The sequence below is a fragment of the Oscarella lobularis genome, chromosome 1 (assembly GCF_947507565.1).
Source record: "Oscarella lobularis chromosome 1, ooOscLobu1.1, whole genome shotgun sequence".
In the NCBI taxonomy this organism is placed as follows: domain Eukaryota; kingdom Metazoa; phylum Porifera; class Homoscleromorpha; order Homosclerophorida; family Oscarellidae; genus Oscarella; species Oscarella lobularis.
Genome location: NC_089175.1, coordinates 2787875 through 2805921, shown reverse-complemented (window position 1 = coordinate 2805921; position 18047 = coordinate 2787875). Strand labels below are relative to the sequence as shown.

Sequence of the window (18047 nt, the reverse complement as noted above, 5' to 3'; positions counted from 1 at the left end):
GATCTGATGAGTTCCACTAAGCTGTTCAGATGCTCTGGCAAGCGCCGATCGTCATATGATTTTCGTCGAGAGAAGATCTCCCACATTACAATTCCAAAACTTTGTATGAAATCACTTCATGGCTTATCAGTAAGCTGAACTTCTTTAGATATGTTAACAATGTTGGACGTTCTCTATTTGACTTTACTGAAGCCAATTGTCTGTCTCTTTCTTCGGGTTCGGGTCTTTTCTTGTTGGTACGCGCACGTGAAAGCGCCGAGGGACGCAACCACGTGGCATACAGCTAGCTTGCAATCTTAGTTGGCGGTTGGACAGGAAGTTAGTCGCTGCTAAGCATCCGTCTCACTCTGCTCACGTTCTGCTCGTCTCTGACTAAAGCACTCTAGCACTGTTTAAACGCTCGAAACACAAGCCACCTTTATTAGCTGCAATTCACAACCTTTTATACATCCCACATAACGATTAATTAATTAATAGGCAATACGTCGAATTATCAATTATCACTTCTGCTGTTGTTGCTGTTAGCATAATTATAATTCATTTACAATTATTTATTAATTTAGTCGGGATAGCAACTTTAGAGCTGCTCCTTTCTTTCCTACTTTTTCAAACGCTTCTAGAAGTTTTCCTATAGTTGCATTGAGTCCTTCCCTGTCTCTCCACTGCATAACTGCGTCAAAGAATTTCATTGCTATTGTTTGATCCTTGGAATTGTTCAGAAATTGTTTTGCTCTAGTAAAACTCCAGCCAAGAAGATGCCTAATGAAATTGTTTAAAACACCGTCGCTGTCAATGACTTCTTCTTTAAGGTAATCAATGTGCCTTTCTTCAACCTCTTGGTCCCCTTCTAGAGGTAGCGACTTGGAGTCATCTAATTAGACGATAGAAAATAAAGTAACTTGAAGAAGCGCCACGTACCCATTGCTGCACAAAAAGTAGATTCGAAAGCTTTTTCTGCTGCTGCAGCCTAAGAAATTAGTTAACGATAAACATTCATACCAAAATCAGTCTACCTCATCGTCGCTAAGCTGCACGAACGGCGTATCACGATGCATTATGTGCAACGCAACGAGCGAGCGACACTTGCGCAAGCAATGAACCAGTTTTGACACCAATGCATCCCGACGGCTGTTCCATATGCGGAGAAGGCGTTCAGGATCTTTACAACCTATCACCTCTGACGCCTTCAACCCCAATTCCTTACCGAGCAGACAGAGGCTTTGCTTACAAAAATTAAGAGCCTCCTGAAGGCCGACTTTAACCTTCCTTGGGAGCAGACAGTAGTGATCTGATGGAACTATTAACAAGTCTCGAAGCGTATCAGTATATCTCTCAATCTTTCTTGTCGTACTGACTGGTGAGTCTTTTGATTTAGCGATTTCAATCAAAGACGGCTTGTGCGCTGGTGGATGCTCAACCAGCTTCTTCAGTGCCGACGTACTCAAACACAATTCGCAGTCGATGATCGTGCCCGGACTTCTGTCGTCCAATACTTTACGAACCATGTCCAGCATCTCTTTGACGAAGTCCAAACATTCTGCTTCAGAATTGGCTGGGCCACGAGCGACTACGTCAATTGCCTTTGCTGTCTCCTGTAGCTCAATAAGTCCTTCAATTGTTGTCATTTCGTCGATTCGCTTTTCCAATACCATGCCGTCTTTCCAGATCTGGGGCGACGGATCAAGACAAACAACCGATCGTGTCTGCAGAAACGGAATCGTTCCAGGGACGATAATATCTGTCTCGTCCTTGCACTGAAGACGACGGCCCACGTACACGATCACGTCTTCGTCTTCTATCCAAAACTCGTCTCTACGACGTTTTAATATGAGAGCGGGAAATCGGTAGACGTTTTCTTCGCTTGGAACCACATAACAAATTTCCAAACTGCAAAGCAACTCCATTATTACTTCAAGCGGAAAGTCTCTCTGCTGCTTATTAAATTGACAAATGGCCTTCTCAATTCTCTTTGAACTCACAGTTCCGTCGTCAACTCCTTCCAAACAAACAGGAAACGTTTCCGGTGACATGAGAGGACCGATTACATTGTTACAAAGCCATGGAGGATCCAAAATTATATTGTCACCAAATTCGATAATCTATAGTACATTATAAATAATAGTCAATTTGTGTAACTCTGCGTGCGATACCTCTCCTATTCCATGAAGGAACTGAACAAACTGATAAAGGGTATCCTTGTCTAAACCTCTAAAAAAATTTTCGTCAATAAGAAGACAGAAAAAGTCTCTTGAAACAAATTGACGACAGTGAACAGCTTTAATCTGCACGTAATAAATAAGCTGTGTAAATGAGAGTGATAAAAGACTTTACCTGTTTACCAAATGAGGGAAAGTCGTTCAACCTCTCATTTTTATCATCAATTATCTCCAGACAAGACGTGTTTGATTCTCTTTTTCTAACCCTAGATAGAAGTGCTCATACAAATAGCATGTAAATACCATCAGAAAACACAACGCACCTCATAAATTTTGGAAGAAGGTTAAGTTCTTCAAGAGCTTCCAAAGGACGAAGCTTTTTGCTAATATCCCTCAGTACCGGTAACAATATAAACTGCAAATCGTCGACAAGAGTAAAAGTGCACGGAGCTTCCTAAATCAAATCTTTCCTTTCATAAAATGTTATTTAAGTTACCTAGGTAATATCAAACCTCAATCCTTTTAGCTTTGAGGTCAGAAATGACTCTGCGCAATTTCTGCATTTCTACCGATGTAGAGACGCGACAGTCTAAAATAAATGACTCCAAAAAGACGTCGAAAAACTTTTCAAATTTTGAAGCTAGTGACGTTCGAAGCTGCCTCAATATCATACTTCCATCCGTCGTTTTGTCGCCTCTACTACCAATTAACACAATGCTGTTATTTGTAGAAGAGCCAATACTACACTTGGTCAGAGACAGCCAGTACAAGGACGACAGGTATATCTCCTGCTTTGAGTTTGTCACATCGACCACAAGAAGATAAATTGTTGTCGATTCCGAGAAAAACAGACTGTGCGTTTTATGAAAGTTTGGTTGACCAGCGAAATCGCAAAACACCACATCGCCTGCTTCATCAATCGCTGCCGTAATAATGTCAATGCCAGCCGTTCTTTTTGGATCAGACGATTGCACTTGCAGGCTGACCGACGACGCTTCTTCCGACTGCATACGGCGCAACGAATTCATTAGAGTCGTCTTCCCAGCGCCGACCTTGCCTATTAGACAAACTTTGATCTTTGAAGGCTTACTCTCGCCCAACTCTTCCAATTTCGAATATCGACGTTTTGCCTGAAGAGAGCAGAAAAGTTCGGTTTTTGAACTTACTGCAGTGATAACGCCCATTTACCCAAGCCTCTCTCAAAATCTTTCTCTTATTTCCATCAGCGTATTCGTAGGGAACTTTTCCACTCTGTAAAGGATATCAACATTACATTGTTATCTTAATTAAGTTCAAGTTATTTAACAACAGTTATTAAATCTAATCAGTGCAGGAACGAACCATGTCTGTTCGGTTCGCTAAGACAAGAGATTTGAATGAGTACAGATAACTTATGCACGTAACAACAATCTATTCCTAATGAATGTTTTGGGCGTTTCTTAGAATAGTGCGTGTTTCTTAAGCCTTGCCTTATCTTGAGCATCCGGATCTGCGCCTTTGTCTAGAAAAAAGCGGCACGCTTTTTCGCCATTTTGAAAAACTGTCCGTGCTACCACATGTAGTACATTTACTTTCGAACGCTGCAAAAAATCCCAACAAAAAAAATTCGAATCATTGGAATGTACCTTTGATTTAGAAGACACATCAGCACCCGCTAAAACAAATCGTTCAACTGTTAATCCATCAAAAATTCCAAAAGGATTTATGCTTGTCCAACAGTGTTCCAAAAACCAAGAGAATGGAGATTCAGCAAACTGAAAAAGTAAAAGATACTTTATAATCTATATTGTAACACGCTTTTGCACTGGGCATATGCAGTTACATCTAGAAAGTATTTTCAGTCAAGTGCTCATCGATAACAAGGAAAATATAAAGTTTTGCGGCCCATCCTGTAATAGCTGCTTGGTTACATACATTTATGCGCCAGGTTTCATTTTCACAACAAATTCCATGCACGACAGCTAAGAGGTACCTCGTTTTTCTGATTGACTGAACTCCCGTTTTCTATCAGCCAGTTAGCAACTTTAAAATGTTCTCTTTGACATGCTGCCATTAATGGAGTATTCCCATTCTAATGACAAAAAGGATAAACCACGTAATTAAGGTTTTAAAACTAAAACGCTCACCGAATCTATTGCGTTAAGCATGAAATCTGCTTCTCTAACAAGAAACTGAGCTACGTCCCTTCCACCTGCTACATGCAATAGAGTCTCTTCTTTCTGCGCGTTCAGATTGTAAGTCAAAATGTCCAAAAACCGCACTACTTTTTACTTTTCTTTTCTCTTTAAGTAAACACCCGCTATTAATAAGACGAGCAACAACGGACAAGAGATTTTTCTTACAAGCCGCTCTCAAAACGGTTTCTCCCGCCTTCAGTTCAGTAATAATTTATACATGCACTTTTTGACGCCAGCGACAAAACATTACCTTGTCTACTTCATTTGCGGCTGCTCCGGCATCGAGAAACAGGTGGACAATGCCTACGTGACCTTTTTCGCAAGCAAAATGCAACAAACTTTCGCCGTTCTGCAAAATAATACTAATAACTGCAAAACAACAACAAAGTACGTTACGCTAGTCTTATGATTGACTGAACAGCCAAGCTTGATAAGATGATCAGCGACGCAAAGAGAGTTCTGTTTACATGCGATGAACAAAGCATCTCTTCCACCCTATATATCACACGATTTGCAGGAATTGCATGCATTTCATTCTGAACTATACCTCAACAAGTAACTTGCTAAACAATTTTATCAAAAAAACTGCTACGTCAACCCGTTTCTTTTCACACGCTTTGGAAAAATATTTCCAGACATCCTAGAAAAGAAAGTGTCTGCTCACGCGGACAACCCACGCCGCACATCTCTTACCCAAACTACAGATGTATGACGCTTAAAAACGTGATTTAATGTTGCGGTTGACCCGCGTATACAGGCTGACGTCAGCAAAGCATCATCCTAAATGAGAAACGAAAGACGTTTCTACGTTTCAAAAGTAGCTGAAAGTATAATGATTAGACTGGTCAAGTCAATGTTCGGTTGCATGCATAACTTTTTGGCACAAGTAAGAACTTCTGAAACACTATAAAAACACAAAGTAACTTACCACATGTAAAGAACATCCTCTAGCCTCGAGTTGCTGTACAACAGATAACATTCCATTTTCATAAGCGTAAACCAAAGAAGTTTTGTTAATCTTGGAATGAGAATAAGACACCCAAGAAGCGCAGATCAGTATAATACCAACTTTATCAGGTTTGTTCAGGCAAACGTCCTGCTCAATATATTTACCAATCATAAAGTTTGCCACACTTGTATGCCCATATTTGCAAGCATAATGCAAAGGACTCAAACCGCTCTTTCATAGAAAGTAGATGTCTCTTACAGATTAATGCGCGCTCACCATATATATATATATATACCTTCGACATCGCCACGAGAGAAGATCCAATAGAACAAAAAAACTTAACAGAAGAAATAAATCCTCGCCTACTCGCTAGCATTAGAGGAGTTTCATCATACTATTAAAAAAAAGTCGCGCTTGACATCAGTGTAAATCAAAACACGTTACGTTATCTCTTTCATCAAAATCAGCACCAGATTGAACAAGACATTGTATGATTTGAACGTGGCCAATTTTATCGCAGGTCAAATGTAAAAGACTGCTGCTGTTAAACTAAATACAGTATTGCTAGGTTATTTAAAATAACTAGTGCATAAACTTCTACCATCACCTGACATTTCCAAGACACGGAATGTCCCATCTTTACTAAATATTTAACAGCGACAAGAAGTCCATTTTGGCATGCGCGTGCCAAAGGTGTGTAGCCCATCTAATTTGATACCAAATAAGACCAAATAATAATTAATTAAATCACTGTTATACTTCATCTCTTTCATCCGTAATTGCACCTCTTTCAATCAAAAATTGCGAAACGTCATCATGGCCAGATATACAGGCCAAGTGAAGCAAACTTTGTCCCATCTACAACACAAGGAAAAAGTATGATATATATTTCAGAAAGATGAGATACATACCCGATTTTTTTGATTTAAAGAGAATTCATCCGACTCGGCGAGTAAACGAACTATTAACAACAGTCCGCTGCTACAAGCATTCATTAAAGGAGTCCGTCCGTTCTAAAAACAATATATGAAAACAATGTAAATAAAGGAAGTGAAAATTCTTACATAATCAAGTTCGTCTGAAATAAGTCCAGAAGAGATTAGACAATGCGCCACTTTAGCACCATGCCGATTTTTGCAAGCCAAATGCAAAGCGTTTTCTCCATGCTTTGCAAAAAACACATAACAATTATGCATTTATAACAGACAACTGGAACCTTATTCTTTGCATGCAAATTCCACTTTCCCGCTTTCAGCAACATTTCGGCTGTAACTGCGTGGCCACCTCTACACGCTTTCATCAACGGCGTTTCGTTCATCTTGTTAAAACAACGTTAGACGTTAATCAAAGTCAATACTGCGTACATCATCTATCCCTTTGAAATCTAACTCAAGTTCTTTCATTAGATACTCCGCCGTTGACGTGTGTCCATTTTCACAGCTCAGATGAAGACCCAACATAGCGCTCTACGGTACGGTACAAACAGACGCTTTCGTCGCTTAATTAAAATTCAATACCTTATCATTTGCAAGCCGGTAACAGTCTATTTCTAATAGAGACTTGACAACTTCGTAAAATCCGTTTTTACAAGCAAGAAGAAAAACGGTCTTTGTTAAACATTAGCATAGTCAATAGCGTATTAAGCAAATCATTACGCTAACTTTATCAATTGCTTCAGGCATTGAGTTACAGGCAAAAAGAAGAGTGGGTGAACGATTCTGAAGAAATCCGTCGTTTACATAATATTTCAAATTTATGACAACCTTGTAATTTTCTGAAAAGTCTCTTTGTGTTGCTTTCTGCAGAAGTTTGGCTGCATTCACGTTACCGCCTTTAGACACTTTCATCAACGACGTTTCGTTTATCTACCGTATTTAATTAAAATAACGCCAATTCATTACAACATCATGTACATTATCTGTTTCTTCGGGATCCAACCCAAATGTCTTCATGAGATAGTCTGCTGTTCTCATGTGCCCGTTTTCACAGCTTAAATGAAGACCCGATTTTCCGTTCTACAATTTGCAGTTCAAGCGTTTAATCGCTTACCAGTACACTATACCTTATCTTTTGCACGACAATTACAACTCTTTTCACACAGAAATTGGACGACTTTCTGCAATCCTTCTTTGCAAGCGACGAGAAAAACGGTCTCTCCAGCCTAAGTCAAAAACGGCCGAAAGTCGGTAACAGTAGCAATAATAGCTAACAAACATCGTTGATTGACTCCAATTCAAAGACGTTTCTTTGTGTGGATATTTCCTGGCAAATTAATTAAATATGGACACGATATCTTATACGGAGAATTCAATCTTACATTTGCCGTTGATACGAGTCCGGCGTTTTCGTTACATTTCTCCAAAAAATGTTCAAATAAGTAAAAAAAACTTCCTCTTTTAAATGCTTGAGGGCCAAATGAAGAGCAGTATTTCCGCTCTGTGCAATTAAATATACATCACATTGCAATACTTATCCCACTTTATCCAATAACCTGATCTCTGACTGACATCTTACAACGTTGTTCGTGCAACCATTTTACTAGTTTAACATTGCCACTTATTACAGCATCCAAAAACGGCGTCATTCCATCCTAATAAATGCTAATTAGATAATATGACAAATATAGCTATTTTCTACCTCTGTTCTCTGTTCCAAATGTAGACCGTGCTCACATACAAGCATCATTGCTACTTCTAAATGACCTTCTGCACATGCGTAGTGAAGAGTTGTCTGACCCCACTATAGTTCAAATGACTCTCCTACGACATCTACATCATTTGTATAGTGATTACCTTCCCAGTATCACAGTAATTGAATCCGTTAGAAACAAGCCAATACATTGCCTCCGTCTCACCTTCGCCACACGCCAGATGTAATGCACCTACTCCAATCTTATTTAATTAACAAAACATCCTTTACTGCTACGTTATCAGAAGATTTATTCCATGCTCGCCTTGTTCTCCGCTTTCGTGTCACATCCATTTTCAACTAAGTATTTCATGATTTCAACATTTCCAGACTCGCATGAAACCAGGAAAGGAGTTCTTTTGCACTATGACAAATATATAGTGTCTTCTGACACATATTAACATTGCAAAACTGGTTACATCATCCTTGGCTTCAGTATCAGCCCCACGGCTAATTAGTAATTTGACTGCGTCTAACTTGTTCCACTCACATGCCCAATGCAAAGGAGTTTTCTTGTCCTATTAGAATCAGTCAATAGTACATAATTAAGCTACCCATTACGAACTTCATCTGCTGCTTCAATCAATGCTCCGTTGTCGAGAAGAGAGGAACAAACCTCAACATTTCCTGATTCACAGCCAAGATGAAGCGCGGTTACACAATCCTACACAGAAAATCGTAAAATCCGATCTATAAGAATAAAACATTCCTACTTCGTTTCTTAGATTAACGTTGCACTGTTTTTCGATGAGCTTTTTCACAATTGATACTAGCCCGATTTGGCAGGCATAGAACAGAGGTGTACCTCCTTTCTGTGTATATCAGAGAGTTCATTACTAATCTCATTCCTTCTATTTTCCCACATCGCTTTTCGATTCAGTATCTGCTCCCAAATCGATGAGAACTGCGGCGATCTCTTCCTTTCGGAGCGAACAAGCCAAATGCAGAGCAGACACTTCGAACTGCATAAAGAAAACTCGATCACCGACAAAGAAAGATGCCCGAAATTACACAAACATTGTCAATATCCTCCAAAGGTCCTCTGCTGTCAACGGAAATTCCTAGTTCAACGATAAGGCGCTTCACTTCGATGTGATCGCCACTTCTGACTGCCCGGAAAAGGACGATTGGCCTACAGAGACTGGCGAGAGAAGAAGGCACGTGTCTTTTCTCGCCCATCGTCTTCTTTCTCCAGCCGTGTCGCTCCCGTTCAGAGTAAACAGAACGTGTCACTTAACTCACTTTCGATCACGTGAGACTGAATAGATATCTACTAGATAATGATTTGGCCTTTTGTGAGACATCAAGTGATCCCCGAACACCCTCAACACGGTATCTATTTCTAATTTTAGGAAAGCCGATGTGCATAATGTGCATCACACTGCCTAACCATGGCATGCATTATTTTCTGCAAAATCATACAATTAGCTAATTTGACCTTTCATGCGACACAGAGCTACCCCTCCCTAGCCCTAACTTCTGCCCCTTTAGGTGAATTTATTATGTATCAGCTCACGCCGTGGTGTTCGGGGAAATAACTAAAATTAAGAATTCTGCAATGTTTCCAAGCGTTTGGAAATATTTCGAAACGTTGGCCTTGAGGTTGGTTCGCGTTGCCAACACATTCTCATTAGTTCTATAATTCCTCGTGGCCACTCTGACGTCACCGTAGGTCGCATGCCCTTTTCGCAAATAAGCTCCACTAAGCTGTTCAGATGCTGTGGCAAGCGCCGATCGTCATATGGTTTTCGTCGAGAGAAGATCTCCCACATTACAATTCCAAAACTGTGTATGAAATCATATCAAGATGTTATCAACATAAGATTATATACCGTGTACCTATAAATATCGACAGAGGCTCCATAGGCTTGCTGCATAAGTAGCTCAGGTGCTTTCCACAGACTCGTTCCGTGTCGCCAAGACATATTCTTGTATCGAGCTAGAAGCAACGGCTGGGTCTCGTCATCCGAATCGGATAACGGAAACTGGTCGCCAGCCGAAATTTCTCTGTCCATTTCATCTTTCGATGATTTCAAAAGACGTCTTGCCGTACCGAAATCGCTCACTTTGACAACCCAGTTTTGGCTTACCAACAAATTCGCCGCCTTCAAGTCTCTGTGAATTCGAGGTGGATTCAGCTCGTGAAGAAAACGCATTCCATTCGCTGAATCCAAACAAAATTTGATCTTCTGATTGACTGTAAGCGAAGTCGACCCATCCAATAGTACACCGTGAAGAGATCCTCGTGAAACGAATTCCGTGACGAGAAATAGGTTACCGTCAGTTTGGAACGATCCTGCTCCGAGAAATAGTACAATATTTGGATGACGAAGATGTCTCATGAAGTCGATTTCTTGTTGAAATAGTTCGTTCGAGTTGTCAACAAATAGTCGCTCATTTTCGTTGAGAATCTTAACGGCTACTTGCATCTCGCGATACTCGGCCAGCCAAACTTCGCCAAATCCGCCCTCGCCAATTTTCTCCACGAACTTAATTTCGTCACCTTCAATTCGCCATCCTTCTAGAAGATCACCGATCTCGTTCTCGCGTTCCTGTAGATTCTCAGCGTCGCGTCGTGCCCTCTTCACGTACTGCACAATTTTGTAGATCAGAAAGATCACGGCAATTGAAACGAGAACGGAAGCCGTAAACACGAGCAGTGGCCAAAAACTCTTGCACGTATTACCCGAGAATGGAAATCGACAATGACATTCGTACTCAATGTTCGGTCTCGTAGCCACACACGTCCCTCCGAAGTCGCATATTTCGCTGCACTCCGAACAGTTGGTCAAGCTCGACGAGCCGTGCGACTTTGTGCTGAAAAACAAACTGCACTTATCGCATGCAGGTCCGCCACTGTCGCTGTAATAACCCACGTCGCACGGACGACAACCGTTGGTAAAGAAGTCACCCTCCTCGCCCGGATTGCAGCCGGGCTGAAGTGTCAAAATCGTGTCCTCGACAGCACCGTCCGATCCTATTCCGCCGTACACGAGTAACTTGTTCTCAAACAAAACCATTCCGTGGAAATATCGCGCTGGCATGTCGTTCGACGGCTGCAATGTTCTCCAATGTCTTTCGTACATGTCAAACGCAAGTAAAGAATCTGATACGCGATTTTTGGGACACTGAAGATCGATGGGATCGATTCTATCTGAGATTTTTCTGTGGCGTTCTCGACATCCTCCGTAGACCAACATTTGTCGGCCGCTCATGACGGCAGTGGGATGACGCAAGCCTAAATTTGGTCTGCTACGAGAGTCGGCGGTGTAGAGAATTTGACTCCAAGGACCAGAAGGCAGAGTGAACTGCCATAAATCGCGAAACGTTGAATCAAAGTCAGTTCCTCCGAATATTAGCATCTGCTTTTGTTTTGTTCGTACGTCAAACGCTACGACGGCCGTGTGACCAAACCGAGTCGGAGGACATTCGCTTGCAACGTACCTCGTCCAAACGGAATTTGAAGAAAAGTTGAATTGATTCCACGTCAGGCTCCACAAATCTTCAGCTAGAAACGCCTTCACGTCAATAGACCTGAACGTTTTAAAACGCACACCGCCAAATATGAACATTGTCGATCCGTCGATTACTGCCGAATGAAACGCCCTATCACTGGGCCAAGTCATCCATCTGCGTCTCCCCTCCGGACGACGAAAAACTCTAAAGAGAAACGACTCTGGACAGACCAAGGCCAATTGGTCAGTTGTTTCATAGTAGAAGACTCCTCCAAAGATAAGTAGACAATTTGTCCTTACGTCTTTGTCCATTCGAATTGCCACGGAAGTATGTCCTCGGAGAGTTGACATCGACGACAACATCTCCCCGGAAAAACGAAAGTTATTAGCTAAATGCCAAGCATCATAAAATCCTAGTCTGGTGCATACAGACGTAGCAGGAAGATATCTCTCCCATTTGTAAACTCCAGGATCTATCGAAAAATTGACAATCATGTTCCACGCAGTTCCGTCGACATTTCCAGCTGTACCTGCAGAAGTTGCAGCACGAAATCCTCCATAAATATATACGTGCTTCCTATCGTTAGCAACCGTAAACGTAAAACCTGCGAGCGGTCCGGGCTCCTGGCTTCTTGGCAAAATTTCCCAATTATAGTTCTGCTTTTGCGACAAATAGAACCACATGCCGTTCTCGAATGTCGTCGAATCCATTACGGTTCGGCCATACATAATAGCAACTGTGTCGTCCTTGAGTCTAACTTGTGGAAGCGCGCCATGGCTAAATTTCTTCTGGGGCATGTTGGGAAAAACAGTAGTGGACACTCCTATTGTCAACCACTGACCGCGAGTAACGTTATTTGAGGAAAACCGGTATACTAGAACTGAAGAAGTGAACGACATTTTTTCTTCGGGACGGCAGCTGAAGTGTTCCGAGTTTTTCGTGAAGTCTTCCTTAGTTAGCAAAACCCAGTCGTGAGCGTCTTGTTCGTACCGGCGAAAAACGCCCGTACTGCAAACGATTGTATTTTCGTCTTTAGAAGAAATATCTGGCAAGTGATGCCACATATTCGTTCTAACGTCATAAGCAAATCCATCCGGTGAGAGTTCAGCAACGTAAAACGACCCCCCTGCTATGAGCAAGTAACGGTCAAACACGCTGGCGTAGCTTTGTGACCAGCGCGCGCAGGGCCCCTCATTCATTTGGGGAAGGTCAGACCACTCGTCCTTATCAATGTCATAGGATGCCATATCTGATAGGACTAATGGGGCTAAATGACCTGCATATTGCTTTACCACTCCGCCATAAACGATTAATTTTTTATCGATTGCTGCGGCTGCGTGACCAATTCTACTCGGGTAGGGACCGGGAGCGCCCCGTTTCCACTGAAAAACGGTGACACCTGACACCTGGTTCGTTTCGAGGCGCCACGTGGCGTTCTCGTGTGAATTTCCTCCGAAAAATATAATCGGACTGGCCTCTAAGTTAGGAAAAGCGGTTGCAGTTGGTTCCGTTCCAATTGACGGTTGCTCGCCCTCGACTTTTATATCGAGCCAAGAGTTAGCGGTGATGTCAAAAAAGAACGTACCAGGGTTTCTTTTTCGGGTTTCTATGGCTACCATGACTTGACGAACAGCGTCATGTTGAGTGCCGCTTGGGATATGTACGTTGAGAAATGACGTTATTGGAAATTCTAACGCAGGAGACGATTCCATCTTGAACTTTATTTGCTTCCAATTGTTGTAAGCGCTGTCGCTCATTGAGACTGCGATTGACATTTCTAAGCAAAGAAGCACGAGGTAAATCATATTGTACATCGATATAGTATGGACCAGAGAAAATGAATGGGTAACATCCGGCTTTATATAAAGAGAGCAGAGCTGCGCGCGAAAGAGAAAGCGAAAAAAAAACGCGGCTCAAGAGTGAAGACGTTTCAAGACTGCAAAAAAGCTCAGAAATCTACTGAATGCAACCTAACTGATAAAAGCGCAGCACCTCTATGTGAGCCAATAGCACGAAGCACGTAAAGATTTCGTGCAATATGCACGCGGCTTTGATTGAAATTGAAAACTACTCGTGAGCCTATTTTTCGAGTGCTTGGAAAGGGCGCACGAGCACAATCTCACAAAAAGACGTGATCTATGGTCTCTTATTACCACCATAGACGCTGAAGTTGTCAGTGCTTAGACCGCACGTGGTGCAGCACATCATACCGCGCTGCCCGCAGCTAATAACACTTAACGTGTAAAAATTCCGTGCAATAGCTCATACCCTATCTCTAGTATACATAAAAATAAAGAGGCGTCTCACGGGCGCATTCGTGTGCAAGTCGCGGCCAAGTCAATTAATAATGATTCACTGGTCGTGTCGTGGAGCTCTCTACATCATCGCTATTGCGACGGCGACGACAGCGGCTGGAGTCAAGTATAAGCCATACAGTGACATTGTCTACGACTTGGGTCCTATCGACAAGTGCGTCAAATCGCCAATGACGTCGTGCTACACGAAATACGGTCTAAGCAACGACACGACAATGCCAGCGTATATGGCGAGATTTCATCTGCCCATGAAAGCGTTGTCTAATATTTACGACCGAAAGACGCTCGTGCTGCCCGTGTCGAAAGACTGCAAGCACTACCTGTTCAAACGGCTCTGCTCCGATCTGGTTCAACCGGTTTGTTTTAAAAATGGGACAGCGGCGCTAACGGAAATTGTAAGTCAAGAGGAATCGCTAGAGGTACGTCTACAGAAAACGATACGCGAATTTCTCTCTGAATCTCTTTCGTAGATAAATAAGAAATTGCTTAGCTGCTTGCCCATGCGAAATCCCGCCACCGAGCCCATGATCGCTATGTATCTAGCGATGTCAGAAAAATTGCTACCGGCCAAAAACCCGCCGTATCCTCTAAAGCAATGCAAAGAAGTCAATCTACCGCGTTGCGCTAAAAATCCTCGAGGATCGACTACTCCAGAATATCTGGCTGCTGGCGTCGAGCTCCGATATACATTCCTATTACAAATTGAGCCGATACTTTTTAACAGGGCTTTTGATAAGTGCAAAGACAAGTTCTATCGTCACGCTTGCACGTATCCGACGTGCACGAGCGACGGTCGCCTGCAGGGTTACAGAACGAAGGAGGAGTGCCTCGAAATCTTTGATCATTGGTATGGTGTCTGAGTTAATTTATACATCGACCATATATCGAACTCAACTTTGATTTACAGTTTCAATTCTGTCCAAAAGATGATCATCCAAGCGCTTCGCATCTTTTGTGAAGTTTTTCCGAGCAAAAAAGAACTCGATGCCTTGGCGGCATGGTGAATGTATAGGAGTCTAGTATCATTCGATCAAAGACGCGTGCATGTTATAGAGCGTTTCTACTAGAATATAGTTTCTATTGTGTATCGTCTACGTGAGTGAGTAGCCTAAAAAGGGGTTTATAATGCTTTCCCTGCGCGCCTACCTGAGACAGACTTCAGCAACTGAACGCGAAGGCGATTGGGTGCAAAAGGCGAACTTCTGGGCCCTTCGACACGGTGAAAGTAGACGGGTCTATAAATAGAGCTCCCAGAAAGCGCAGACTTTCAGTGAGAGCTGCCAGCAGTGCCGCTGGTGCCGCCAGCAGTCGGCCATATCGTCGTCTAGCGCGCGCTCTCAATTTCTTTTCGGTGCGAATGTCTAATTTGGCGTGATTATTCTGAATACGACGCCTGTGAATATTCGGCGTTGAGCTAAGAATCGATTGCTGTGACAAAAGCATGCAAATAGTCCAATGTTACGCCTGTGAACATTCGTTGTCATTGGCGCTGAGCTCAGAGTACGACGCAATTTCTGTAGTGGCATTGCAGAGAAAAGCATGCAAATCGTCCATCATCATGACTTGCTGCGCCATTGAAAGAATTACAGTTCGTCAGTAATCAATTTTGCAAAACGTACCTGAAGAGTGTAGGCAGCAGCATCAGCCATTTGCCCAAGCACAGTCTGGTCGATATTGCTTACAGTATCACAAGACTAAGAGAAAATAAATTAGACAGAGCACGAGAGCGCTTTCCAATCTATACTTGATGGTAGCACGTGTCCAGCGCAGCGTTGGGAAAACCGCCAAATAGTTCCCTCTCTTCCACCGTCTTCAGACTGCCAGCGCCGGTTGCCAATGCTCCAGCTACAAATATAAGCAAAGAGTGCCCAAAAGGAATTCTAAGTCTGATTACTAAAACCTGGTATATTGGTGTCCATGAAATGAACGTAGTCAGATCCACCACCAAACGGACCTGTCTGGTACAATGCGTCCTTCTGACTGCGTGATGCAAAGAACATTCACTGCACTACATTATACTGTTTAATTAAGTGCTCAAAAGCGTACCGGAATCTGTCCTCAAATAGCTCCTGAACTCGATAACACGCGCAAACAAATTCATCCGAACCGGCAAACTAAAAAAAACAATTGTATATACATTTTACTCTACGCTGACTCGAACTAACGCTTGATCCATTTATAGTGTAAACTTGGCGAATGAAATTCGGTGACGCCTAAAAACCCCGACACTCTTCCTAGTTCTAGCTAAAAGATGACTTTCATTGTTGCACCAGCATGTCGAAATTCAGATTCAACGAATGATTGCTCTTTCCCTCTTCAGTCAGAGTATTAACGTAGTATTTCGATCCAAGCAAGCCCAGCTCTTCGCCTCCCCACCAGGCAAATCGAACCTTATGTGGAGAATGCAATTACGTATACATAAATGTTATAGTTTCACCTTATTTATTGGCTTCCATTTTTGGTTTGCTACCTGAACAGCTACTTCCAAATTGGTCGCTGATCCACTCCTATATACTTAGTCAGTATCTAGACGTTGTCTATATGATACAGAGCTAACCCGTTGTCGTTGATTCCGGGTCCTTCAGCCACCGAATCAAGATGGGAACCAAACTATTTGGCAAACTCCAATAGAATGTCACGATAAAAGCATTATATTAACTTACGACGACAATTCTGTCGTCGCGTCCCTCTGCCGTATCAGCAAAGACATTGTACGTCCAAGCAATCGTGACGGACGTCTGAGTCTCAATAGTCGCCACTACGGTCTACAGATGCAACAATAAATGATGCAAGAGGGAAACTACTAGCTAGCTCAATGATTTACAGCCGTGCTTATGAGATTTAGCAGTTCTCTTCCTAGTCCATATGTTGCTGACAGTATGGGGAGGTCGATGAAGTCCGTAAGGTTTGTACCTATAGTAAATAAATAAAACCGATCCTTTCTCAAAGAAAGTTTTCTCTGACCTAGGACTCGACTTCGAGATGGAAGCAGCCCAGCGTTTTGTTCATTCCAGTAGAAAATAATGGCACTTGCGTTGTTTTCAGAGGCTAGTTTTGCCTTCAGGATTTTGGTTACTCAGAAAAAGCAGCCCAGACAAAGACATTATCATACCTTATCGTAGTAAGTGCAGTTGCTGTTGTATTGTATGAGAACAATGTCTCCCAAATTTACACCAGAATAATCGGCTGAATTACACCCAGATGCATCTATAGAAAAATCAATGAAGTAAATAGGATACTTTATGCAAATTCTATGCCTTGTGAGAGCGCCTTTAAACTTCCCTGCGCGTTTCCGTTGCCAGAATAACGCATGACGTCAAAATCAAACTTCTAAATGCAAACGCTACAGCAAAACCCTCCGTACGTCTACTGACACTAGCCTGCACAAAAGTACGAACGTAGGGTGGAATACCACTTGTCTGAATCGAAAAACTTCCTCCGTACTCCATGTTAACAGGAACCTGAAATGCAATGGTGAGGGATAAATACACTTTTTGTATAATGCATTACTTGAAAAGATTGAGTGTAGGGAGTATAGCCCACGCTTTTCAGAACAGAAATAACGTACTCTGCAAAGGAAAATTGCGCAACGTACAACCGGCCTGACGCAATAGTTATCGATCTCTACCAGCTGAAGCGTTGTACTGATTTAGAACAGAGCGACTGCAAGAAAAAATCGCTACGACTTGTCCAAATTTAGTCAAAGTCCTTGCCCTTACCTCGGTACTGGACTGTTGGTGTTATTATTCGCAATGTCGTTCAGTGCCTTGTAAAAGGAAGTCGTTTGTCTCACTTTTAGGTCTCTCCTGGTCCACATACGTACCTGTAGGTGAGCCATGATGTTTTTCACCTCCACGCTATTTGCAAGTTTATCGGGGCTCGTCGAACTCGAAGAGGCGAGCAGAGCGACGGGCACGGCGACGGCAGTGAGAACGAGGGCGAGAATAATCAAAGTAATCACTAGCACTTTGGTGACTCTCGCAGCTCTCTTTTTCTCAAACGACACATATCTAAACAAGAATTATGAGACAAAAGACGAGAAGATACGTACATATATATACCTGCTACCGCCATCTGCCTCCCGGACGCCAGAGAGAGGAATTTTCTCGTCCGTCTATCATCAGAATCTTAGTCAAAAAAGCAATATCTAGCTAACTACAGCGCAACCTCGGCCATGACCTCTCGAACCGCAGTCACGTGAAAATGAGTTTGGAAGTAGGCGTTTCCAATTAGGTCGTCCAGCGATATCTCTGTTGCCATGGGGCGAGGCACGAGCTTAATAAACGAGCCTAAAAATGATAGTGCC

At 42.5% G+C, this 18047-nt stretch overlaps 4 protein-coding genes and 1 long non-coding RNA gene across 7 annotated transcripts; 1 reads left to right on the top strand and 4 right to left on the bottom strand.

The window, feature by feature from the left end:
- Positions 1–400: 400 nt before the first annotated feature.
- LOC136194118 (death-associated protein kinase 1-like) lies at positions 401–7437 on the bottom strand. 3 transcript variants are annotated; one of them, XM_065983174.1, is made up of 32 exons: positions 7345–7437; positions 7196–7297; positions 7046–7147; positions 6944–7000; positions 6800–6889; positions 6647–6748; positions 6499–6600; positions 6347–6448; positions 6194–6295; positions 6042–6140; positions 5890–5988; positions 5727–5831; positions 5578–5676; positions 5403–5513; positions 5262–5351; positions 5027–5113; positions 4881–4973; positions 4730–4828; positions 4584–4682; positions 4428–4526; positions 4283–4375; positions 4129–4227; positions 3782–3910; positions 3626–3736; positions 3345–3407; positions 2669–3286; positions 2480–2610; positions 2332–2422; positions 2151–2282; positions 1014–2099; positions 919–967; positions 401–871 (listed from the first exon to the last, which is right to left on the bottom strand). In XM_065983174.1, the coding sequence occupies exons 2-32, from the start codon at positions 7253–7255 to the stop codon at positions 555–557; spliced, it is 4716 nt and encodes a 1571-aa protein (XP_065839246.1). In that variant the 5' UTR covers positions 7256–7297; positions 7345–7437; the 3' UTR covers positions 401–554. The 3 variants fall into 3 exon arrangements, with proteins under 3 accessions (XP_065839246.1, XP_065839237.1, XP_065839253.1); XM_065983165.1 differs by having other exon boundaries at positions 3626–3910; XM_065983181.1 differs by lacking the exons at positions 401–871; positions 919–967 and having other exon boundaries at positions 1041–1297; positions 1356–2099; positions 3626–3910.
- Positions 7438–8619: 1182 nt separating this feature from the next.
- LOC136194139 (uncharacterized) lies at positions 8620–9029 on the bottom strand. The gene is made up of 4 exons (XR_010671523.1): positions 8988–9029; positions 8834–8932; positions 8684–8778; positions 8620–8634 (listed from the first exon to the last, which is right to left on the bottom strand). It is a non-coding gene; the product is annotated as an uncharacterized lncRNA (long non-coding RNA).
- Positions 9030–9448: 419 nt separating this feature from the next.
- On the bottom strand, positions 9449–15058 carry LOC136184165 (uncharacterized). The gene is made up of 3 exons (XM_065971019.1): positions 14888–15058; positions 9810–13203; positions 9449–9755 (listed from the first exon to the last, which is right to left on the bottom strand). The coding sequence occupies exons 2-3, from the start codon at positions 13199–13201 to the stop codon at positions 9515–9517; spliced, it is 3633 nt and encodes a 1210-aa protein (XP_065827091.1). The 5' UTR covers positions 13202–13203; positions 14888–15058; the 3' UTR covers positions 9449–9514.
- LOC136184174 (uncharacterized) lies at positions 13753–14750 on the top strand. The gene is made up of 3 exons (XM_065971028.1): positions 13753–14160; positions 14212–14588; positions 14649–14750. Exons 1-3 carry the CDS (start codon positions 13774–13776, stop codon positions 14743–14745), a joined length of 861 nt encoding a protein of 286 aa, XP_065827100.1. The 5' UTR covers positions 13753–13773; the 3' UTR covers positions 14746–14750.
- Positions 15059–15099: 41 nt separating the features above from the next.
- On the bottom strand, positions 15100–18034 carry LOC136184147 (aminopeptidase-like). The gene is made up of 21 exons (XM_065970997.1): positions 17909–18034; positions 17803–17855; positions 17565–17751; positions 17461–17507; positions 17370–17404; positions 17252–17310; positions 17122–17202; positions 16999–17071; positions 16854–16948; positions 16706–16799; positions 16566–16654; positions 16405–16506; positions 16299–16351; positions 16179–16248; positions 16012–16131; positions 15907–15954; positions 15788–15855; positions 15642–15721; positions 15486–15586; positions 15361–15435; positions 15100–15307 (listed from the first exon to the last, which is right to left on the bottom strand). The coding sequence occupies exons 1-21, from the start codon at positions 17999–18001 to the stop codon at positions 15200–15202; spliced, it is 1731 nt and encodes a 576-aa protein (XP_065827069.1). The 5' UTR covers positions 18002–18034; the 3' UTR covers positions 15100–15199.
- Positions 18035–18047: the final 13 nt, after the last annotated feature.